Source organism: Pyrus communis, chromosome 9 (assembly GCF_041283825.1).
Source record: "Pyrus communis isolate YQ-2024b chromosome 9, ASM4128382v1, whole genome shotgun sequence".
NCBI classification, from domain to species: Eukaryota; Viridiplantae; Streptophyta; class Magnoliopsida; order Rosales; family Rosaceae; genus Pyrus; species Pyrus communis.
Window position 1 is genome coordinate 26,499,017 of NC_142573.1, and position 24,855 is coordinate 26,523,871.

Genomic DNA, 24,855 nt, shown 5'->3' on the forward strand with positions numbered 1-24,855 from the left:
TGCGCATTTCTAGTTTAGTCCATTATTCTAACATATGCAATATTTATAATACTTCACCACTTCAAATGCATCAATGTTTACAGAAATCACACAAGCATTATTTCCCAAACACCAAAACCGAAAATATAGCGAATAAAGCTCCAAATACGAAACACACAAGTCAATACAAGCATAACATGTCGTGGAATATGATTCAGTGCCTTCTCAAATTGCACAGAGAATAGTTAGAGCAAGTAACAAGGAAAATCAGAGTGCCTTCCAGTCTGCTCTCCAGGCTAATATTTCTTCCTTGAAAAGGAAAAACAAAAAGGAAAAACAAAAGGAAGAGGAAAATAACGAACAAACACGCAATTGCACACAATCGGAAAACCTTAACACGCTAGGCAAAAGATGAGGATTACTTTTTGGCAGAGAGTCCTGCAATTGTAACATCTACATTTGAATCTGCAATCATCAGCTGCTCCTGTAGAAATATATATTTCGTTGACGAAATAAACACATAAATTGTTCAGTATGAAATCTGATTGAACAACTATGAATAAGATGAATAAATCAGACTTCTAAATTTTACGGTTCAAGGTTTAGAAAAAGCTGAAAAATTGGAGAGTGAAATTAATAGTTGTTTAATTAGTGAATGAAGTACTTACAGTTTGGTCACGATCATTCTCCTCTGAATCACTTAGCATCGGTACCATCATCAGTTTCCTCTGCTATTTGTAGTCTTTCTGGTCTTGGATCACTTCGGAGTAACCCATCAGAAGAAATCTTTAAGTCGATCAGCTGGCAGTCCTCGACAAACAAAGTTTTTAAGGATGGGACTTTGAAAATGCAATTTCCCCTGCAAAAGCCTTGCAAACTTGGTAGACCAGAAAGCTTCAAACGTTGCAAGCAACTGAAAGTAATCTCATTTTCTGGATCATCTTCCTTGCTCGCTACTATTTCTACCATTCTTTGACAGGACACAACTTCCAACCCCATGAGTTGCTGCAAATTCTTAGCCACGGAATAAGGTATTAAGTATTGCAGTCCGTGACAACTCCGTATGACCAAAAAGCTTAGATTCCGAAAGGGTATCAAAGTTGAAGCTAGATTCTCTAATCTGCCACATTTTTCCAAAAATAGAACTTCCAAGTTTGGAAAAACAGGGCCCCCTGGTTGGGACTTTTCCATTCCTAGATGAATCAGATCCGGCATTTCGTTGAGCTGCAAAACCTTTACACGTGGGAGGGTCTCAACTTCATGTGTTTCCCCTCTACTACTTCCTTGGTGGTCGTGGACAAATAATTCTTTCCAAGGAGCAGAGAGCACAACAAGCATTTCAATATTCTGTAAATTCTCAAAGAAAACATCTGACTTGGGATGTGAAGTAGCAAAACAAATTGTGTTTAATTTGCTCAACAACTCTGTCGGGAGTGGACCATACGGTTCATACCAAATCTCCATGTGCTTGTCCAATATCAACACTTCCAAGTTGAGGAATGACTTACCCTGAAATATAATCAACGATAAGAGCATGCTTTAAAATATTTTGAAAAACTGGACAATGCATAATAACTTTAATATTAAAAACATAATAAATGTATTTACTTGATGGTGCATGTTTAACTAGTATGTAAAAATTACATAAAATTTCGAATATCAAAAAAGTTGTGTACAAGTATGGTTACCTTCTCAATTAAAAAGAAAGGTTGTTCAGTTGGCATTGGGTGGCCCAACTTAAACTTGTCTTGATATCTTGAAAATTCAGCAGCAAAAATCTCCACACCACCACATTTAATGAACTTCAATGTGTTGAGTGATGGCCAATTAGAAACATGCAGTCCTGGATAGAAACTCCGAAGTTGGGGCAGATTATCAAATTCCATAGCTGTTACTTTAGGGAACTCGAACTCCTCGTATGTCGTTTGTGGTCCTTCTTCCTTCACAACAATTTCCTCCATTAAACCACAATTCTTGATGCTAAACTTGCTTAGCTGCTTAAGATCTTTGGCCACTGAGGTAGGAAATACATTTTTCAAACTCTCACATGAGCATATCTCAACTGAATTTAGATTTGGACAATCAAAACCATTCAACTGAGTGGTAGATGATGAGTCATATACCACTTATAGTGACTGGCACTGCTCTATTTTTAAGGACTCTAGAGCATTCAATCTTCCCATGATACTTGACCCAAAGATATTAATCAGATTGTGACATCTACGAACATCCATAATTATGAGCTTGCCAAAAGAATCTGAATGAAGTTGGTTGTGGAATATTGTCTTCAACTCAGGTAAGCCCCATATGCACAAGATCTCCAAGCTAGGAAATCCTACCTGTCACATATTCATTTTAGAACTTGTGAACAAACCTTTTTTTCACAAGAGTGGGATGCATGCATAAGTTGGAAATAAAAGCATAAAGAAAACAAGTGAAGGTATAGTTCACCTTTTCATCAAAGAGCTCAATATTTCTTTCTTCTTTGTTGGTTGTAATATTTTCACTCTTAGCATCAAAGATGAATGTCTCCAGTTTAGTACAATCGTCTAGGCTCAAATACACCAAAGACGGAAATTTAATGTAACTTCTTGAGCTGAATCTAGCAAGGTTTGGAAGATGTTGTAGCACTAGATGGCTTAGCTTATCAAACATGTCATTTGTATTCTCCTCATTTCCCACTATCTCTTCCATGATTTGACAATTAGATATCTTGAGATTTTTGAGTTGTCCAAAACATTTAGCCATGGAACTTGAAAACAAGAATCTTAAACTATCACATTGATGCACAGTCAAGGTTGTTAAGTTGGGCATCATAACCTGCATAGCACATAACAAAATTCATGTTTATTTTAGAAAATTACAATTTACATTGTTGTTAGCCGTATATATTCTAAATGCGTAGATATAAGAGAATTTTAACGAAAAACTACTAGTACTGATCATTTTAACGAAAAATCATATTTTTACACTAAAAAGTCAATTATGGTACTATTCACTTTATCTTTTATTTTGTTTTTATCGTTAAAATTCAAAGTTTTCAAACTCTTTTCATTAGTTTTTCTTCGACATAGTAAATGTCATACATTTACAAAGTAAGCTACTAGGCTACTAGACAGATGTATGTCCTTGTGCCTTCATTAATTAGCAAAGAACAAATTGGAGTAAAAAAACTATCTGAAAAAAAAAAAAAAAAAATATATATATATATAGGGCCAAAATTATGTCAATTTAATTTTAAATTTAAACCTTTTTGTTTTCGACAAAACTGATACCTTAAAACACATTATTGTGAAAGATCTTTATGGTAAGTGATGAATTAGTCGGGTTCAAATTTTTTGTACTTAAAATAAGTGTGATCTTTTGACAAAAAAATAAAAAATACAATAAAGTTTGATCTCTTTATGACACGTCTCAGTACTTGACACTAGTCCACAAACTTAATCTTAACCTAACTCTAGCAAAAGTTCAGAAAAAGAAGCCGCCCATCCTCCTCTCTCACTTCCCCAAACACAACAGCAGCAATATCAATCAAACCCAAAAGCCTCGCCCTTCAAACTATAACGGACGACCAAATTTTGGAAGATTGAAGAATAAATCCTTTTTGGTGCAAAATTCGTTGAACCCTTGTCGATCGAGAGAGATCTCGACGTCACCATCGACGATATCCTATTGCAAATCCTTGGGGTCCTTGCCGTCGACCGTGCAGCCCACCGAGTCGCAGGTTCCACGAATCTCCTTCACCGTTCCCGTGAGCTCCTTCGGCTATGGATCTGATCCTCATAATCTTGCCGATCTAGATGACGTCATCAAGGGAGATGCTGCCGCTGTACTTGAAGAGGTGGAGGTCCGTGAGGAGGGGGCGGTGACTGGTGGCGTTGGGAAGGAAGGGGAATGGGAGAGATACCAGTACACTGGGCTACGCTCCGATTTTTTTATTTTATTGGGAGTTAACGCCGTTAGGTTTCGTTGAGTGAATGGACAGATGGCAAAATTGTAAGAAAGTATGCATAAATGGATGCAGAAGATTTGAATTTGTTAGTTTATTACAAATAGTTGTTATTTAGTACTATAGTATACTGATATTCTTTCTTATTGGCAAATGAGAAGTCTTAATTTCAATTTTCATAAAAAACGAATTTAATTTACATTATTACTAATTTATGATGAGACTTAGTCGACTTCTTCATCCTTTTAATATAGATAATATCGCATGTTAAAAGGAAAAAAAAAAAAAAATATATATATATATATATATATATCAATAGTTGAATACCGTGGGTTATCAAAACCTGATATCTTAAATATATCATTTAAATGGTTTTGGCTCATTGAAAAAATAAATCTTATATCTTAAAGAGGAATCTTAAAAAAAACCGTGGGTTATCAAAATAAATCTTAAAAAGAAATTCAAAATTCGAAGAAGAAAACTACTTGGAGAAAAATAACAGAGAAAGTACCTCTCCATTACTGAAAAGTCTCGGTGGGCCACCAACTTCTTCCTCCAAAACGATTTCGTCGGCATCTGTACCAAAACCGTTCAACTAAGTGGTAGATGATGAGTCATATACCACTTGTAGTGACTGGCACTGCTCTATTTTTAAGAACTCTAGAGCATTCAATCTTCTCATGATGCTTGACCCAAAGATATTAATCAGACTGTGACATCTACGAACATCCATAATTATGAGCTTGCCAAAAGAATCTGAATGAAGTTGGTTGTGGAATATTGTCTTCAAATTAGGTATGTCCCATATGAACAACATCTCCAAGCTAGGAAATCCTACCTGTCACATATTCATTTTAGAACTTGTGAACAAACCTTTTTTTCACAAGAGTGGGATGCATGCATAAGTTGGAAATAAAAGCATAAAGAAAAGAAGTAACGTTATAACTCACCTTTTCATCAAAGAGCTCAATATCTCTTTCTTCTTTGTTGGTTGTAATATTTTCACTCTTAGCATCAAAGATGAATGTCTCCAGTTTAGTACAATCGTCTAGATCTAAATACCCCAAAGACGGAAATTTAATGTAACTTCCTGAGCTGAATCTAACGAGGTTTGGAAGATGTTGTAGCACTAGACAGTTTAGCTTATCAAACATGTCATCTGTATTCTCCTCATTTCCCACTATCTCTTCCATGATTTGACAATTGGATATCTTGAGGATTTTAAGTTGTCTAAGACATTTAGCCATAGAACTTGAAAACAAGAATCTTAAACTATCACATTGATGCACAATCAAAGTTGTTAAGTTGGGCATCATAACCTGCATCGAACATAACAAAATTCATGTTTATATTAGGAAATTACAATTTACATTGTTGTTAGCCGTATATATTCAAAATGTGTGGATATAAAGTAAATATCATATATTTAAAAAGTAAGCTACCATGCTACTAGACGGATGTAGTCCTTGTACTTTCATTAATTCGCAAAGAACAAATTAGAGTAAAAACTATCTGAAAAAAAGATATAAAGGGTCAATGTTATGTCAATTTAATTTCAAATTTAAACTATTTTATTTTCGACAAAAAAAAAAAAAAAACCTATTTTATTTAAATTGATACCAAAAGCACGTTATTGTGAAAGATCTTTAGTAACAGCGAGCGGTGAATTATCCTAATAATTAGAGATGGGTTCAAATTTTCTACAATTAAAATTAGTGTCTTTTTATGTCATTCAATACTATGGTTTGACGGTATTCCTCTTTACTTGGAAATGAGAGGTCTTAGGTTGAATCTCGTAAATGACGAATTCGATACTAAATTAAATTGCCTATTGTATGACTTAATCGAACTCTCTCTCTCCTTAATTTAAAATATCAACTAAAAAAAAACTCTCTTTTATGACACGTCTCAATACTTGACAGTGTCCACAGACTTAACCCTAACATAACTCTATCAACTCCCAATAAAATTAAATAAAAATAAAAGCAAAAGTTAAGAAAACGAAGCCGCTCGTCCTCTTCCTCTCTCTCACTTCCCGAAACACCACAGCAGCAATATCAATTGCATCTCCTTCACACTTTAAATCCATAAATCAAAACCCAAAAGCCTCGCCCTTCAATTTAATTGCTCCTTCGAACAATAGGGGACTACTAAATTTGCGAAGATTGAAGAATAAATCCCTTTTGGTGCAAAATTCGTTGAATTTACACCCTTGTCGGTCGAGAATGATCAAGACGTCACAATCGACGATCTCCTATTGCAAATCCTTGGGGTCCTTGCCGTTCACCGTGCAGCCCAGCGTATCGCAGGTTCCGAGAATCTCCTTCACCGTTCCCGCGAGCTCCTCCGGCCATGGATCTGTTCCTCATAACCTTGGCGATCTCGATGACGTCATCAAGGGAGATGCTGCCACTGTGCTTTAAGAGGTGGTGGTCCGTGAGGGAATGGTGGCGTTGGGAAGGAAGGGGAATGGGAAAGGTACCCAGTACGCTGAGCTACGCTCTGCTGTTTTTATTTTTTTTCCTTTATTTTAATATCAAGTTGAATATCATGAGTTATCAAATCCTAAAAATAAAAAATAAAAATAAAAAACTGTGGGTTATCAAAATCTGATAACTTAATAAATCATTTAAATGGTTTTGACTTATTGAAAAAAACGAAAGAATTATATGGTCGAAATAACAGAGAAAGTACCTTCTCATTATTGAAAAGTTTAGGTGGTCCACCAATTTCATCCTCCAACACGATTTCGTCGGCTTCTGTGTCAGTCGTTAATTTCTTGTCATTGGAAGAGAAACCAATAAGCTTTGGTAGATTCCACAGTGTCAAAGATTTTAACTTTTGAAAGGCATTCTGAGAGTAACTCCAACCGATGGAGTTAACGACATATGTAACTTTGTCGTTGTTTTGGACATGGAGACACTTCAGTTGTTTCACAGCATCACTCTCAAATAGAAAGGGAATAATATTCCCACTCTCCTTCCCATCCAAGTACAATTGGTCACATCTCTCTACCAGCAACTTTATACCTCGGTCGAATTGATTTCTCCTGGTGAGCTTGAGTTTTAGCATGTTAGAGGAGGTTCCGTACGTGTTAGGATACTCCCAACAATCACCGATGAGTATGGTGTATCTTTGTAACTTATCGGGGAACAAGTTGGCTGGAAGAAGGTTAGCATCTGGAACATGTATGTCTAATACAGTTAGTTCAGCCAAGTGCTTCAGCTCCGAAATAGTAGCATTACTGCCTCCGCTAGTGGGACCTTCACCCTCCCATTGCGTAAAGCTTTTTATACCCATCCTCAAGTCTTCAAGTCTTGTCAAGCTTGATATAACACCAGGTGAGATCAGAACAAGTTCAGAGCAACCGGTCAAATCCAATAATTGTAGCCGAGTCAATTGCCCTATTTCTTTGGGCAACTTTGTAATCTTGGACTTTAGGAGGCTAAGAATTTTCAAGTTTGTTAGCTGTCCAACAAGAGTTATGTCTACCAACTCGCACCGATCTAAACACAATGTCTGGAGATGCTTTAGGGATAGAAGAGACGGAGGCAGCGACGGAATACGGATTCCGCTGACATCCAACACTTTGAGTTCTTTCATCCCATCAAAAAATTTGCTTGGGATTTCCTCGGTGTCGCCAATATCATCATTCTCCAAGACCAACAATTTTAATTCTGGGCATTCCCAAGGTACTTCAGGAAGTCTGGGGATTTTGCAAGATATTAAGGAGATCATAGTGTACTTTTTAAATAAATCCTCAGCGGGCCATTCTTTCACCTCATCTCCATATGCTTTTGAAAAGGCCGTATTATCATCACGTGCAACCGAGATAGCAACATCTCGAACAAGCTCGTGCATTCTAACAGTACTATCGTTGTAACTATCCAGCAATAGGCAAGAATGTTTTAGGTTTGCAGCCAGTGCAAGCAATGAATTCCATGCATCTTCCACTGTATCAACATTTTTTATCAAACTCAAACCCATACTATACTTGAACAAGTCACTGAGAAAAATACTACAGCTCCCTTTTGCAAGAACTCCACATAGCAAGAATAATTGCCTAAGCTCATCACCCTTCAACCGTTTGTAACTCCACTCTATAGCAAATTTTGCTATTTCTGCTGGTCCGTCCTTGTCAAAGTATTTGAAGCGCCTCAAGGCATCTTTCCATACCTCTAAACGACTTTCTTCTCTTAAAGCCCTTGCAATTGTAACAACTGAAACCGGTAAACCTCCACATCTTCTTGCTAGCTGGGTTGCTACTTTCTGTATACGGTCGTCTGTAACCACGTCACCTGCCATCTTCTCAAACAACCTCCAAGTTTCTTCTTCACTTAAAAAGCCAAGTTGGAAACACTTTTGCATGCCCATCCCAGAGAGAACTATTTGAGCTCCAGAGGTTAACAACAATAAATTACAAGTCGGCACGCCAACAAGTCCCATAGCCTCGAAGTCAATTGTTTTCAAAACATCATCTAAAATGATAAGAGTCTTCCTATCTTTTATCTTGGCCCATAGGAGATTCGCCCTTCTTTCCATTTTCCGAGATTCATCAACGTCCTTATCAAACTTTTCAGCAATTTCTTTTTGAATTTCTTCGTTGTCTTTTTTTTCTTTGACATTTAGTATTATAACCACATCATCAAATAACTTCTCTTTCACAGCTTCTCTGTAAACCTCTTTGGCAAGTGTTGTCTTCCCAACGCCCCGTAATCCGTACACACCAATCTTGTTGATATCAGGTTTTTTCAGTTCCGTAATGATATCCTTCACCATTGAAGTCCTTGATTCAAAGGCCATGTACTCGTCGGAGGCTATGGTAGATATGTCTTCTAAGGCAGCATTGTAAGAAATAGTGGGAAACTCTTTTTTATTTTCATGTTCTTCAATCTTTCTCACCAATTTGGTTGATTTTCTGCTGAGCTGATGATAAGATATCAGGTTAGGACATATATACAGACACTTTGTCTTTGCACGGCTTTCATCATTCAATAATGCTTCTCCCTCTCGAGAGATCTCATCTGCTTCTGTCTGCCAGTTCCGGACATCAACTTCCACTTTTTGATTAACTTTTCTTTCGACGTCTTCAACCTCATGCTTCATCCTTTGTTTGACAGCGTCAAAATTCTTCAATGTACTCTTTAGATCTTTAAGGTTGCTGTTGTAGAAAATGACATAACTCACTTGCCGTCCAAGTGGTCTAACTGTGTAGTCAATTATTGTAGGAATAATTGCAGTGAGTATGTCCATCGCCATGGCACCTTCAACTTACCAATTCGTCTGTTGAATATATACGAATCCAAAATAAATAAAAAATTCAAGATACGAGAAAGGAATCCTTTATTTTCAAAGCAGATGAAATTAAAAAAAATAAAAAAAATCAAACAATAGGTCATACCTTAGCTCATGATCAAGGCTATGCTTGAAGAAAAAACAGAGCAGTATGCAAATCTTGTGGTTTTTTTTTTGCTTTTGGAGAAATCTGCATAGTAAAAGCAAAAAGAAGGTTATTCCACACTTGCAAAGTAGAAGTCGAGACCATGAACAAGTTTTCACATACAATTATTATACTAAAAAAACTTGCTTGGTACGGAATTTAGGTAACTGTTTTCAAATCTTAAAAACTATGAAAAACATATATAATCCGCTTTGAATTTCACTGAGGCATTTTAACAAACACCATATCTGCACGCTTAAAGCCGGTGCATGAGGCAGAGAACGAAATGTAGAACGAGTTGTTCGTTGAAGACCACCAATTGAAGTTTGTACCACAGAGCTACTGATCTAGATGGTACGATGGAGTTGACCCCCGATTCTCAGGAGCTGAGCGAGTTAACTCTGCCAAGGCTCGACGAGTTCCAGAGGCTCATGACGAGCTCTAGTTTACGAAAGAAATCTGAGGCCATCTACTGCGAAATCCAGGCAGCCGTAAGCTCGAGCAACGCGAGGTTAGGAACAGAGATAACCTCGCTCTGAAAGGTCGAGCAGAGCTAGGGGGCTGCAGAGTGTCTGATTTTGTTCATCTTGAAGAGAATTCAATTTTTTATTTATTTACAAGTATGATAATGGCAGCCATGGTGATTGGTCCTAGACGAAGGGAGATGGAGCAAAAAGGGTGAAAAAGTTACAGGGAGGAAGAAAGGAGCTGTTTGGTTGTTTGTTTAAAAGGTGTTTGGTTGTGTGTTGAAAGAACCACATAAGCAAGTCCGCGTATTGGGTTCTCAATGACAAATACAATTTTACATTTTTATAATTAGATAATGTATATGTTAGATTAATTTAATAATGATTTTTTTTATAAAGAAAATATTAAAACGTGATAGTATTTTGTTTGATAGTAATATCTTTGTAATGTATAAGATATGGCAGTGTTGGTGGAGATGGTGGTTATGACGAGAGTAGTGCTGCCATACCTCCATCAACCACCTCCCTCCCCTTTCTCCCAAAGTCATGGCTGCTCCACCCCAAAATTTCACAACCCATGACAGATCATATCCATCTTACTAATTAACCTTATGAAGGAAATTTCACTTAGAAGAAAAATCACGAAGGAGGTTGAAATTATTTGGGGAAATTTGGGCTTCTATATTGCTGTGAATTCCATGACGGAGAAGTCTGACGATAACGGAGTGCTGCCATGGCTTCCACGATAAAGAATATGAGGATTTTGGGGCGGGGTCGTCGACAGAGAAAGTTTGGAGGAGAAGTGGGTGGCACCGACGGAAGAGACAAGGTTATCGGAAGCGTTGGAGAGGACAAGGTTTCTGGCGCTGAAACCATGGCAGAAAGCGAGTAGTGAGGCTTGAAGAGCCCGGCGTTGAGAAAGAAAGGGGATGTTTGGATGTGAGGTTAATATTGTGTTTGGTTACACGTTTATAAATTAAAATTGTAACAAATGTTTTGTTCTCATTGGGCCACTTCATGTGGTTATTATTTTGGGTACTGACTATTCAGTACCCAAGTATTGTCCCAGAATGAGAACAGTGGATAATTAAAGAAGGGAACATTGCGGTAATTAGCCTCAAGTAGACCAAAGGTACAAGAGAAGACATTGTCAAATGAAAAAATTAATCAATGTGTGCTTAATGTCTAAAGTGGCGTGCAGATAATTGAAGAGTTTTTGTGTTTTTCTCTTCTAATGTTGTCGATAAATGAACTTTAAGCCATTTTCGGTTGGGGAGAAGGAAATGGAAACATAACCAGGAAAAGAAAAGGACAACTGATTTATTCAGGAGATGACAAGTTCGATGAACAGAGGTGCGGAAGAGCAAGAAAGGCTCAAGCTTTTCTCAACTTGGTTTTCTTCATTTTATTATGCATTTAGTGACAATTTCAATTATGTTTCGAAATTAATTTCTTTTCCCTCAACTTGGGTCGAACCACAATCTCATACCTCATGTTTTAAAAATTAAAATGTCATACCCCATCTTACAAACTTATTACAACGTCAGACCTCCGTCAATTTGTCTGTTAATTTTTCTGTTAAGTGCTGATGTAGCTTAGAGCAGGACCCACTCTTTGGCCCAACTAGATAAAAATATTAATTAAATATTATAAATTAAGATAAATTATTTAAATATTTTTATAAAAACATATGGGACCCACCCCTATATTTTCTCTTTCTCCTCTTCCTCTTGATTCGGTTCAATAATTGACGTAGTTTTGTGCAATTTACTCTTGTTTTTAGTATCATTTTTCGCACTCTCTTTTCTACGGAGCATGAAAGTTCAAAGGCTTTGTAATTTTTCGGATGTTTTCAATGAAAGAGCATATCTACTAAATCTGAGAAACTATCCCACCTTTTGTCTTCGTTTCAAATTTATGCAGATTTCTCTGCTTTTTTGGCCATTCGACAGTCTCAGAGGCTCAAGGTGTTGAATATGTGACCAAATTATTGTGGGCCTTTAGTTGTAAGCCGAACAACCCATTGAAGGGGCCTTTTTTATTTGGCCCATGTGCTAGCACGTGAGGCAGCTAGGGTTTTAATTGGCAGCAACTGCTCCCATTTTGAAGCCAGCAAAAAAAAAAAGAAGGGAAAATTAAGAAGAGCCGACAATCCCATTATTGGAGAAGAGAAGAGAGTTACTGCCCTCTTTGGTTAGCAATCATCCATCAAAGTAGTTGTTATTGTAATAACTTTGAACATTGCATAGAGAGAAAATTATTCACTATATTTCTTTCTCTATTTGTTTCTTTGGTGTGTGAAAGCTACTGAATGTATTGGGGTTTTAGGTTGTGACATTGTCAAATATTTTGTTAACACTCCCATTTGATTGATAATGGATTATTGGTGAGCTTCTACTGCTTCGAGAACATACTACAATTACATTAACTGTTGAGGAACCTCGTTAAATTTTGATGTCATTTCTACTTTTGTTCTTGCATTTCATTTGATATATTTCCTGTGGGTTAGTTTGAGTTGGTTTCCAAATTGGTTTGGTGCCATCCAAGCTCAACAATTGGTATCAGAACACTGGTTGATCTTGGGTACTGTCTAGTTCCTAAAGATGTCAAACAGGCAAGATAAGACTCCTTATGGAAGAAACTCCGGGTTCGCAAGAACTGTGATGTAAATGCCAAGTTTGAAGTGGAAAGTTTGACGGTACAAACAACCTCGGGATGTGGCAATGTGAGGTCAAAGATGTGTTGGATCAATAAGATCTACTTGCCACTTTGGGAGATAAGCCGAAAACTATGTTGAAGCTAGATTGAGAGAAATTAAATTTATGGACTTGCTCTACAATTCGGTTGTGCTTTGCAAAAACTCATAAGTATTTTGTGATGCAGGAAAAATTGGCAAATGTGTTGTGGTAGAAACTAGCAGAAAAGTACATGACGATGAGTGCAGAGAACAACTACACTTGAAGAAAAATCTTTATCGCTTCCAATATGGAGAAGGTACAAGAATGATTAGACACCTTGATGCTTTTAATAAGTTGATTGCTGATTTAATGAATTTAGATGAGGATATTAATGATGAAGATAAGGCCTTCATATTGTTGAATTCTTTGCTGGACTTATGAGCATTTTGTTACCCACCATTATGCATGGTAAGGAAACGATAATATTTGAAGATGCGTCAAATGCCTTGATGAATTATGAAATGAGGCATAGAGATAAAAATCATAATTGTACCTCTTAGGCTTTGTTTTTTAAAGGTAAATCATCGAAGAGGAGATCCTTCTCTTGTAGGAAAAAGTCAAAGTCTCGACCTAGAGGAAATTCTAAAGGTAGAAAAAGTTTGGAAATGGATGAATGTGCTTTTTGTCCTAATAAGGGTCATTGGAAGAAAGGTTGTTCTAGATTGAAGAACAAAGGCAAAATGGGTTCTGAAGCTAATGTTGTTGAGCTTGAAACTGATTTTTATTTGTTTTTTATTTTGCTTTAACTCCTTCCTCATCATTTGATTGTGCTACTAAGTGTGTGTTTGATGCGGGTCGTACTCATCATATGACTCCTCACAAGGATTGATTTTCAAGCTTGAAAAAGTTTGTCGGTGCTATATTGTTTGACAATCCTTGTACAATAAAAGGGATTGGTACATTTTGTTTGAAGTTGCACGATGGAATGATTAAAAAGTTGACAGGTGTTCGGTATGTACCTAATTTGAAGAAAAATATTATTTTTTTGGGTACTTTAGAATCCAAGGGCTTCAAGTTTCATTCAAATGGGCACACTTTGAAAGTTACTTATGGTTCACTTATTGTGATGAATTCCTTGATGTGATCATTTGTATCCATTGCAAGGAAGCACTGTGACAGGTGAAGTGTCTGTGGTCTCAGAAAATATGGGCATGTCTGATTCAGATACTACTAAACTATGACATATGAGATTGGGCCATGCCGGTGAAAGAACTCTACAAGGGCTTATGAAACAAGGTCTTCAAAAATGTGCTAAGACTTGTAAGCTTGATTTATGTTAGCATTGTGTCTTGAGGAAGCAAACTAGAATGAGATTCAGTACTATAGTACATCAGACAAAGGACATTCTTGATTATGTGCATTCAAATATTTAAGGTCCTACAAAGACTCCCTACAAGGACATTCTTAGGTCTACACTATGAAGCACAAAAATGAGGTGTTGAGAATTTTTCTTAGGTTGGAAGAAAAAGGTTGAGAACCAGACAGGGGGGAAAATTAAGATTTTGAGATCAAATAATGGTGGAGAACAAATATCTGATCATTTCCTTAAAGTTTGCAAAAAGGAAGAGATTGTGAGGATTATCAGTGTCAGGGGAACTCCACAACAAAATGGAGTTACAGAAAGATTAAATCAAACCTTGCTTGAGAAGGTTAGATGTATGTTGTCTCAGTCAGGTTTGAGCAAGTCGTTTTGGGCATAGATAGTTACTTATGCATGTCACATCATGGTTACCCTCAAGTGTTGTTCAGGGTAAAATACCAATGGAGCTATGGATTGGAAAACCATCCTCTAACTATGGTCATATTCGTATTTTTGGTTCACCTTTTCATGTAACTGAAAATAATTGATCCTAGAGCCAAAAAGAATATCTTTCTTGGTTTTAGTAATGGTGTCAAAGATTATAGGTTATGATGCCTATCCATGAAGAAACTTGTAATCAATAGAGATGTGACATTTGACAAAGAAAGTATGCTTAGAAACGCTGAGAAGAATGTGAAAGATGTCCAACAGGTGGAGCTTGAGAAAGTTGCCTCTAGTACTTCATATCCTATTCCGCTGATGTTAAAGCCACTACAAGTGAAGAAGTAGGAGGTCAAAAGGATGTTGAAGATGTTGAAGTTGAATGCTCTTTTCAAAATGAAGAGCAAGTTTCACCTCAAGAGTCTATTGCCAAGAACAAAGGAAGGAGAAATATTAACAAGCCAACTCGGTATAGTGATTATGTTGCTTTTGCTCTTCCCATTAGCACTGATGAGATTCCATCCAATTTTGAGGAAGCCATTGAGAGTGAAGAAAAGAAGAAGTGATGCAATGCCATAGGTGACAAGATGAATTCTCTCTTGAAAAACAAGACTTAGGAATTAGCTAAATTGCCCAAGGGTAAAAAAGTTATCAGTTGCAAATGAGTGTATGGAAAGAAAGAAGGTATTGATGAGAAAAGCAACGTGAGATCCAAAACAAGAATAGTTGCTAAAGGGTATGCACAAAAGGAATGGATTGACTACAATGAAATCTTTTCTCTGGTTGTGAAGCACTCTTCAATTCCTATTATGTTAGCTCTAGTTACACAATATGATATTGAGCTTGTGCAACTTGATGTAAAGACGGCTTTCCTACATGGTGATTTGAATGAAGAGATCTATATGTTTTTAACCGGATGGGTACAAAGTGAAAGGAAGGAGAATTTGTTTTGCAAGTTGAAGAAATCACTTTATGGCTTGAAGCAGTCTCCAAGACAATGGTATTTGAGGTCAGATAAATTTAAGAGAGAACAAAATTATTCTGGAAGTCAATATGATCATTGTGTGTACTTCAAGAAGTTGGAAGAAGAGTCTTTCATTTGTTTCTTAATATATGTTGATAATATGTTGATTGCCTAAAAGAATGTCGAAGAGATTGAGAAATTGAAGAAGGTAATGAAGAATGAGTTCAAGATGAAGGATCTTGGTGAAGCAAAGAAGATCCTTGTCATGGAGATCACTAGAGATAGAGCAAAAAGTTTGGGGTGCTTGAATCAAAAGTAATACCTTAAGAAGTTGATTTGGAAATTTGGAGTTCATGATTCAACCACACCGGTTAGTACTCCTTTGGCTCCTCATTTTAAATTGAGTTCTTTACAATGTCCTAAAATTGATAAAGAGAAGCTACAAATGAAAAATATAGCATATGCAAATTTGGTTAGTAGTTTGATGTATGCAATGGTATGCTCTAGACAGGACATTGCTCATGCTGTTGGTATGGCGAATTGATATATGCATAATTTTGGTAAAAAGCATTGGCATGTAGCTAAGTGGATATTGAGGTAAGCATTGACATGCAGCTAAGTGGATATTGAGGTATCTCTATGGTACTCGAGATGTTGGTTTATACTTTGAGAAGGATGTATTGGCAACTTTGCAGTTGGTTATTTTGATTCTGATTATGCAGGTGACTTGGATATAAGAAAGTCTACTACATGCTATGTGTTTACTATGACTAAAGGGCAGTTTGTTGGAGGTCTATTGCAATCATCTATTGTATTGTCTACTATAGAAGCTGAATATATAGTAGTTGCTGAAACTATATAGGAGGCCATTTGAATACATGGACATATTAGAGACTTGGGGGTTGATCAGAAGTAGGTGGAGGTGCATTGTGATAGTCAGAATGCCATTTATTTAGCTAAGTATCAGGTTCAACATGCGAAGACTAAGCATATAGAAGTGTGTTCGACTTTGGCTTGAAGTCGTTGGTAAAGGGAAGATCATTCTCCAGAAGATTCCAACTAAAGACAACCCCGCTGATATGTTAACGAAGATTGTTGGTGTAGCCAGGTTTGTTCATTGTTTGAACTTGGCTCACATTTTGCCTATATAAAGATGGTGTTAAGCAATAAGAGTTTTGGAGCATTTGGCTCAGCATGAGTTATTCTCTTGCTAGCTTTCGGGAGTGGTTATGTGTTGATTGGTTTGACTCATCATGGCACTTTCAGAATTTGGTCAAGGTAGAGATTGTTGAATATGTAACAAAATTATTGTGGGCCTTTAGTTGTAAGCCGAACAACCCACTGAAAGGGCATTTTTTTATTGGCCCATGTGCTAGCCATGTGAGGTGGCTAGGGTTTTAATTAGCAACAACTGCTACCTTTTGAAATTAGCAAAAAAAAAAAAAAAAAAAAGAGAGGAAAATTAAGAGGAGCCGACAACACCATTATTGGAGAAGAAAAGAGAGCTACTCCCCTCTTTTGTTTTTTTTGTTTTTTTTTTTTTTTTTGAGTCGAGCTATAACGTTAGTAAGTTAGATGTTAGATTAGCAACCAGTAAAGTTTGAACCCACGCTGTTATGTAAGGCGCAACACCTTTCCACCACTATGGTAAAGAGCCCCTTGCAACTGCTGCCCTCTTTGGTTAGCAATCATCCATCAAAGTAGTTGTTGTTGTAATAGCTTTGAGCTTTGTATAGAGAAGAAATTATTCACTATATTTCCTTCTCTATTTGTTTCTTTGGTGTGTAATAGCTAATGGGTGTATTGGGGTTTTGGGTTGTGAGATTGTCAAACAGTTTATAAACACTCTTATTTGATTGATAGTGGATTATTGGTGAGCTCCTACTGCTGCAATGATGTACTCTAGTTACATTGACTGTTGAGGAAACTCGTTAAATCTTGATGTCTTTTCTATTTTTATTCTTGCATTTCATTTGATATATTTCCTGTGAGTTGGCTTGAGTTGGTTTCCAATTAGTTTGGTGCTATCCTAGCACAACCCAAAGACTATCAAGACTCTAAAAACTCCATTTCAGATCCCTAATAAGCTTCTGGTTTTCAGTTCCCACAATCCAATTTGGACTCAAATTCTCAACGAAACCCTCCAAATTCCACAAACTTTGGTTTTAAATTTTGCCTCCTCTATTTCACACTTTCATAAAAGAAAAGTGTTAAAATTTCAGTCTCTTTTGGTCTCAAATTAGACTTCACAGTCCGATTTCTGAAGAGGGAGAAGGATGAGACTTTGGGGCTCCGTCGATTCCACATCCCAATGTTTTAATTTTTTATTTTTATTTTGCATTAGCCAAAAAAAAAAAAAAAAATCTGCACAATCATCATCGACGTAGGCCACAACAACAAGTCACTACACAGTCATCGTCCACGTAGGTACCACATTACGCTTTAATGAAGGTTTGGACAGCCAGATTAACGAAAATATGAAAATGTCACAAAATTCGAACTTTAGGTACAAGACAAAGATGAAAAAACTTATGTATGAGAGTTTGAAAACCACGATACTTCAAGCTAGTAGAGTGAGAATTACCCTTCTCTAAATGATATTTGGAAAATAGTATTGCAAACGAAAAATACATGAGGCTCAAAAGCTAAATACAATTTTGCGTTTTTTGAGTTAAGCGATAGCGTTAGTAAGTTAACCGTCGAGAATTAAACTCAGGCCGTCATGTAAGGGCACAACACCTTTCCACCACTGTGGTAAAGGGCCACTTGCAATTTCGCATTTTTATAATTACATAATGCATGAGCTAGTTTAATTTTATAATAAATTTTTAATAAAATATTGCAAACGTGTCTAGTATTCATATATACTGGATAAAAGTACGGGATTTGGTTAAGAAAAAAGAATTGAAATTAAAATTAAAAAGGGGGAAAGTAGGGATTTGGAGAGAAAAAGTGTAGGAGTAAAACTTTGTATATTAGCAAGTGACCTTTTACCACAGTGGTGGAAATGTGTTGATTGTTGAGTCCTTACATGACGGCGTGAGTTCAAATCCTGTCGGTGGCTAATATAACAAAATCTATCGTTTGACCAAAAAAAAAAAAAACTTTGGTTATTTGAGGTGAGTAAAAAAAAAAACTTGTTTGTGTGAATTACTTTAATGCCTCTATATTTTTTTTCTAATCTAATATTAATTATGTAAACTAGGGTATACTAGTAATTTTATTAATTTTTGGTTGGCAAACAAAGTTCTATTAATATGTAGCTTAAAGACATATATAATGAAAAGTACTGATTTTGTCTTTGGTAGTAATGTTTTTGTAATGTATAAGATAGCAGCAGTATTGGTGGACACGGTGGTTGCAGCAAGAGTTTGAAGTGCAAACGAAATTTTCAAAAGAAAAATACATTTCCCAAATGAAATTAAATTTTTGGACAATTTAATTTTTGAAGTGCAAATGATAATTTTTTAAACGAAATTATACAAGGAAATAAAGTACATACCGGAGCTCCTAATCGACTGCAACTCTGTTCGTTTTGTTTATGCTTTCTAATAAGCTTTCATTTGGAGACAACTGCATAGCAAAAGCAAAAGGAATGTCAAATTATTTTGAGATCATCAATGTACGTACGATTTACAAGTCCATCGCAATTTTCCTAATAGTACAGATGAACTTTTGATTGATTTTAAGAGAAATAATAATTAAATTATATGAAGCATCATGTGAAAGGAGGAAGATTCTCTGCCCTTCCACTTTCCATACTCTTCTGTTTTGTGTGGTTACGATTAAGTAATATAAAATGTTGACGTGGCTTAACCGTGACCACACAAACAAGAGAGCACAAGAAGACACGAGAAGTGGGAGGGCAGAGAATCTGCCTCCACAAAAGGGTATGATTAATGTCTATAAAAGCAGAATTCATTCTTCTAGACAAATAATTGGACGTGGAATTTATTTCTCTTCCTCCCATTGGAGAGATTTTTCAATTTAACCAGTACATGGATGGTGCATCACATATTACTATACAAATGATGAGATATGTGTGTTAAAAATTTAATAACTTCAAAAATACAATTTTCCACTACTTATATAAAAACTACCACTCGTTTTCCGATCACAATAAAAAATTTCTCCTCCCTTTAAAGTGCTATTTCTCCTTTCACACACAGTACCACATAATAATTAATAGTCTAACAATATTAGAGTTTGATTATGTACATCTGGAGCGCCAATTATCGTACTCTTCTTCCAGCTATACCGAACACTTTCTCTACAGAACAGGCCAAAAGAATAAAAAAAAAAAAAAAAAAAAAAGCCAAATTGCAAAGAAACTGATTGCCTTTTTCATACAGAAGTAGGGATTTCCTTTTTCAAAACCGGAATATTAGATGAATGAGCCAACCAAGTCTTCAATAAGCGATGAGGAATATTTCCAAAAATTTTCATTTAGATTTCGCAAAGAGGAGAGAGCAGCATGGGAAGGAGAGCAAAGGAATATTTCTAATTAAAATTATCAAGTGACCAATAGAACACTTTCCATGAATATTATATGGAAAATCTAAAGACGCGCCAACCCTTGAATTAACAGTTAACACAGAATGAAATCAAAGAAGGAAACGGAAGGACAATCCTTATTTTCTTCTTAAGCTTGAGCAAGTAAGAACAAGCTGCAAGTAAACAAGTAAGAACGGTGGCGGGTGCGTAACTCTTTATATTCTTCTAACAAGCTGCAATTAAAATCAGAGAACATAAAAACGCAAGTGTGAAAAGAATTATGGAGCAGGAATACAGGAAATCTGAAGGCGTAAGTAACCTTTCATGTTCTTGGAATAACAGTTGAAAGCATCAGACGAACACATGCAGGCAGAAGAAGCTGTCATCTTTCTTTGCGGTAGCTTCAAGCTTGGCTTGGAAATGTCAAGTCAAGCAATGGTCTCAATAGTCCATTTGTTTAAGTCAAGCAAATTAGAAAGCAATGCGCTCAATAATTGAAGGAAAATACTAGTGGCGCAACGCGCGTCCAATTTTGTAAAAGGCAAAGACTATTTTTGGAATTTCATACGAATAGAGGAATGTACTGATTTAGTAACTGAATTATTATCAAAGTAAATTTTAGGTTCTTAAACTATGTTTTTAGAAAAATTAGTCCTTAAACTAATTAAAATTTGCTAATTACATCATAATATTATGTGGAAAACTAATGAAAATGAATTCAAATCTTTACATTTTAATAAAAAATTATATACTAATTTAATTTAATATAATAATAAGGACAAAAAAAATAAAAATAAAACATAAAACATAAAAAATACCACTTGCGTTGGGCGCGCGTACCCCCCACATCCCCTGCCCCTTTTCCACTATTTTTTTCTCCTGTTGCCAGCTATCATTAAGAGATTTCTTTTTTCTTTTTCTTTTTTGGCTTAGAATAAGAGAAAGATTTCAAATTGAATTACATTTCCCAGTTTTATCTTTGTGGTGTTGTTTTCCAATTGTAGTCAAGATGACGAGAGATTTTTCAATGTGCCCAGAAATCGAGTGGTACACCATGTGTCTATATACAAGTGATGAGATTCTTGTGTTAAAAAAATTAATAACATAAAAAATAAAATTTCCCACCACTTACATTATAACACGTGATGTACCATTTGTGTTATGGGCATAAGGAAAAATTTCTCACAGATGACATCCAAGCTAAAGAATTTGGATGGACAACTACATGTAATTATTGTAGGTATGTAAAAAATGTGAGGGAATTTTAATTTGGTAGTTAAAAACATATTTTTAAATATAATTACTGAGGACATAATCTTCTCAAGGTTTTAATCTAAACGATCACTTCTGGGTTCATTGTTTTGGGCGCAATGAGTAGGGTATAAGTTTCAAACCTTAAGAAACTGAACTAAGAATTATACACTATTTATAAAACTTGACCAATATGTAGACATTATTTAGGAAACTGAACTAATAAGTAGACACTACTTATGAAAAATGAAACTAAGAATTAGGCACTATTTCTAAAACTAAACCAATAGGTGAAAACATTTATGAAAGTGGATTATACACTATTTATGAAACTGGACAAAAAACTAGACACTATTTATGAAATATGACCAAAAACTAGGCACTATTCATGAAAGTGGACCAATAACTAGACACTGTTTATGAAACCCAACCAAGAAAGAGAAACTATTTATGAAACTGTACCAATTACTATATTCTATTTATGAAATTGGACCCAATAACTGGGCACTATTTATAAAACATGACTAGGAACTAGGCATTATTTATGAAACTAGACCAATAAATAGTGTAGTACCGTTCAATTTTATAAATAATGTTCAGTTTCATAAACAGTGTATGTGATGGACGCACAGGTCTTGCGCGTCAGTTTTTTTTTTTTTTTAAATAAATTTTTTCCATTAAAATTATGTCATTTTCATTAAAATTTAAGTTATTTTGTCATTTTTATTAAAATTTAAGGGTTTTTCATTATTATTTAATTCTTTTTTATCAAATAAAGTTATAGCATGATTTTTTGTTAAAATAAACTTAGATCAAGCCATTTTCTTGAAAGCTCCCAATATTATATGCGAAGCTATTCTATTCAATTTTTCGTCAATTTAAGTTACGTAACTTGCATGTGATACACTTGGTCAAATTTTTTCAATTCATTTTATTTTACCCAAAAAATAATTTAAGGATCCAATTTTTGCTCAAGTGATAATTCAGGAACTGAGTCGACAATTCACCCTAATGAAAATAAAACTCGAGTATAATTCAAATAACATTGCTACTAGTTTTTACCAATATTTGTCTAAATTTAGACTACTGGAAATATTTGCACTAGTTCCTCGATAGAAATTAAAGATTTGTTGGAGGTTTCTCGACTAATTGGGTATTTTATCCACTAATTGAAGCTTTTCTCTAAAAGGTAAAATTTTTGCTGATGCTCATCATATTTTCTATAGCATTATATGTGTTTAATTTTGAAATATGTATAGTAGATATACATAAACCTCAAAATTTTAAATTCGTTCAACACTGATAAATAGAATAATGAATATTACCACAACTTAAAGATGATGAGAAAAAATGCACTTGTTTCTTTAATATGACGTCAACTTAAAGATGAAGAGCAAAAATGCACTTGTTTCTCTAATATGGCGTGGAAGAAGAAACTTGACTGTTAAGTGCACTTGTGTTGTAACTCAATTAGTGGAGAACCACACCTTTATCTCCGGCCTTGTAAATTAATGTGGGGCCATTGACCCCACTGGTTTAAGTAGATTTATGTGGAATCTAATATTCTTGAATAATTGTAGTTGTTGGGATCAAATTTCAATGGTCCGGATGCATTGTTTAGTGAGCTCAGATCTATTTGAATCCGGAGGGGATCCAGTTCCTTCTTGAAGGACACTTTCAAAAATTTTGAAATGTTGTGACGTTTAAGAGGGATTTACATTACACGTCCTTGAAGGTGACATAAAAAAATAAGACCTCTCACCAAACTTTATAACTTTTGGGTTCTAGCTTTTTCGAATCATGTAATTTTAAATTCTTGTCTTAATCTCATTTGCTAAAGAGATTAAAACTTTGAAATTCATGTTTTGTTCTTTCTTGCAATTGAATTTGCAGGACACATATTAACTACTTGTCCAACAAGTCTCTGATGTGATGATAGGTCATCAGTGCAACTCTCATCATTTTTTACATGCGACCAGTTTTGTTCCATGAGAAATGACGTTGGTTTAGCACAAGAAACCGTGCATCCTATAGGATCTAAAATGTGTATTTCGTTTGTGAAAGAACATTTCTCCTGATCTTGCCACCGCAATAATGCCAAAATCGAAAAGGTCCAAGCAGTCATACACAAACATAATATAACCAAGGCTTGAATTGAGCCAACAGAAACCACACTACCAAGGCTTCTCCCTTGAGGCGGAAGCTTGCAAGGTTAAATCCGATAAGCGGTTGCGGACGATTATAATGGTGCCCATCTTGTTCTTGGAATTATGACTAATAGTCATAGCACGACTTCAAGTAGCATATTTGTCTCCATCCAAGAATTTGGACGCACATAAGATCTTTTACTTATGAGTGAAGAAGAATACTAATAGACCGTAATACTAAGTAGCTGTAAAGACTATTTTTAGAATTTCATTATAACAAAAAGAGTAATATCCCGATTTTGCAACTAATTGTTATCAGAGTGAAAATTAAGTTTTAAAATTATTTTTTCTGAAAAGTCAATCCTTAAACTTATTAAAACTTATCAATTACATTTCTAATACTAGATGCAAAACCATTTTGTTTAATTTGTTGTCAATTTAAGTTACGTAACTTTCATGTGATACACTTGATCAATTTTTCGTCAATTCATCTTATTTTATCTAAAAAAATAATTGAAGGATCTAATTCTTACTCAATTAAGTAGACAATTCATCTTAACGAAAATGAAACTCAAAATATAATTCAAAGACCATTACTATAGTTAAGCCTTTATAATTTTTACCAATATTTGTCTAAATTTAGAGTGGAAATTTATGCACTGGTTCCTCGATCGAAATTAAAGCTAGGTTGGAGGTTTCTCGGCTAATTTGAGTATTTGATCCACTAATTGAAGCTTTTCTCTAATATGGCGTGGAAGAAGAAAGTTGACTGTTATGTCCACTAGTGCTGTCTAACTCAACGAGTGGAGAACCACTTTGCTCAAAGTTAAGGAGAATCAGACCTTTAGCTCCAGCTTTATAAATTAAATGTCGGCTGTTAGTGATTCACTGACTTAAGGAGAATCAGACCTTTAGCTCCAGCTTTATAAATTAAATGTCGGCTGTTAGTGATTCACTGACTCATATGGGGCCATTGACCCCATTGACCCTTCTGTGATCACACACGGTAGCGTCACTGAAACACTCTAAATTGAATCACTATAATACCCCGGAATTCAATGTAAGGTCTTCATAGGCTTGACAATTTCTGACATGATTAGTTAATCCGACATGATAAGATATTAAATTTATAGGTTATCAAATCGACCCGATAATGAATCGGGTTGTTATCGGATAACCTGATAAGCACATGTTAAGATAACGGGTTAGTTCGAGTATACATGTGGGTAACCCGATACACGATAAGCAAAATATTAATTTAATAAATTTCTACCGCTGAAAATACTATAATAATTCTATATATATTAAATTAAATTTAGAGAATTTGAAAAAAAATGAGGTAATATATTTTTATATGGTATAATACTATTGTTTTATTTCTTTTTATAATTGTTTTGGTAAACTTCTTATAAATTAAATGGTTTATAATGTTTGGTTTTCCTATACTTAGTTTATGCACAAGACAGTTCTAATGTGGAAAAACCTTATTGAAAACATCATCAACATAACTTCCGAGAAAGGCTTGACAATTTTGAAAAGAAAAAGTCATTCATTTTGCATATCATTGCACATTTGATATTTTGTAGTAGACTAGTAGTGCATTGGTCCTTTTTTATTAGGCTCTTATTTTGAATTGTAGATGTAGTACTTAACAACAAATGTGTTTTTTATATTTTGAAGTAAAA

At 35.2% G+C, this 24,855-nt stretch overlaps 2 protein-coding genes and 1 long non-coding RNA gene across 3 annotated transcripts in view; 1 reads left to right on the forward strand and 2 right to left on the reverse strand.

Annotated features, from left to right (window-relative positions):
- Positions 1-124: 124 nt before the first annotated feature.
- Positions 125-20,218, reverse strand: LOC148694493 (disease resistance protein At4g27190-like). The gene is made up of 10 exons (XM_088699681.1): positions 20,092-20,218; positions 18,781-18,851; positions 9,330-9,413; positions 6,623-9,211; positions 4,879-5,247; positions 4,440-4,766; positions 2,431-2,799; positions 1,668-2,318; positions 648-1,488; positions 125-463 (listed from the first exon to the last, which is right to left on the reverse strand). Exons 4-6 carry the CDS (start codon positions 9,185-9,187, stop codon positions 4,524-4,526), a joined length of 3,177 nt encoding a protein of 1,058 aa, XP_088555807.1. The 5' UTR covers positions 9,188-9,211; positions 9,330-9,413; positions 18,781-18,851; positions 20,092-20,218; the 3' UTR covers positions 125-463; positions 648-1,488; positions 1,668-2,318; positions 2,431-2,799; positions 4,440-4,523.
- Positions 676-2,673, reverse strand: LOC148694494 (uncharacterized). Its single transcript, XM_088700717.1, has 3 exons — positions 2,431-2,673; positions 1,668-2,075; positions 676-1,488 (listed from the first exon to the last, which is right to left on the reverse strand). Exons 1-3 carry the CDS (start codon positions 2,671-2,673, stop codon positions 676-678), a joined length of 1,464 nt encoding a protein of 487 aa, XP_088556843.1.
- Positions 5,898-24,855, forward strand: part of LOC148694495 (uncharacterized) — a 142,942-nt gene continuing 123,984 nt past the window's right edge. The window contains exons 1-2 of the long non-coding RNA XR_015966344.1: positions 5,898-6,406; positions 12,719-13,857. This is a non-coding gene — a long non-coding RNA (uncharacterized LOC148694495). The remainder of the gene's footprint in view (positions 6,407-12,718; positions 13,858-24,855) is intronic.

Excerpts from the sequence above, each read along its gene's own strand:
- LOC148694494 (XM_088700717.1), bottom strand. The coding sequence starts at position 2,673 with ATGGAAGAGATAGTGGGAAATGAGGAGAATACAAATGACATGTTTGAT. Across the intron at positions 2,076-2,430 it reads TTGAGCTCTTTGATGAAAAG|TTGAATGGTTTTGATTGTCC; the intron begins GTGAACTATACC and ends TCTACCACTCAG. Across the intron at positions 1,489-1,667 it reads CTTTCTTTTTAATTGAGAAG|GGTAAGTCATTCCTCAACTT; the intron begins GTAACCATACTT and ends ATTATATTTCAG.
- LOC148694493 (XM_088699681.1), bottom strand. The coding sequence starts at position 9,187 with ATGGCGATGGACATACTCACTGCAATTATTCCTACAATAATTGACTAC. Across the intron at positions 5,248-6,622 it reads AACTTTTCAATAATGAGAAG|GTTATGATGCCCAACTTAAC; the intron begins GTACTTTCTCTG and ends TGTTCGATGCAG. Across the intron at positions 4,767-4,878 it reads TTGAGCTCTTTGATGAAAAG|GTAGGATTTCCTAGCTTGGA; the intron begins GTGAGTTATAAC and ends AATATGTGACAG.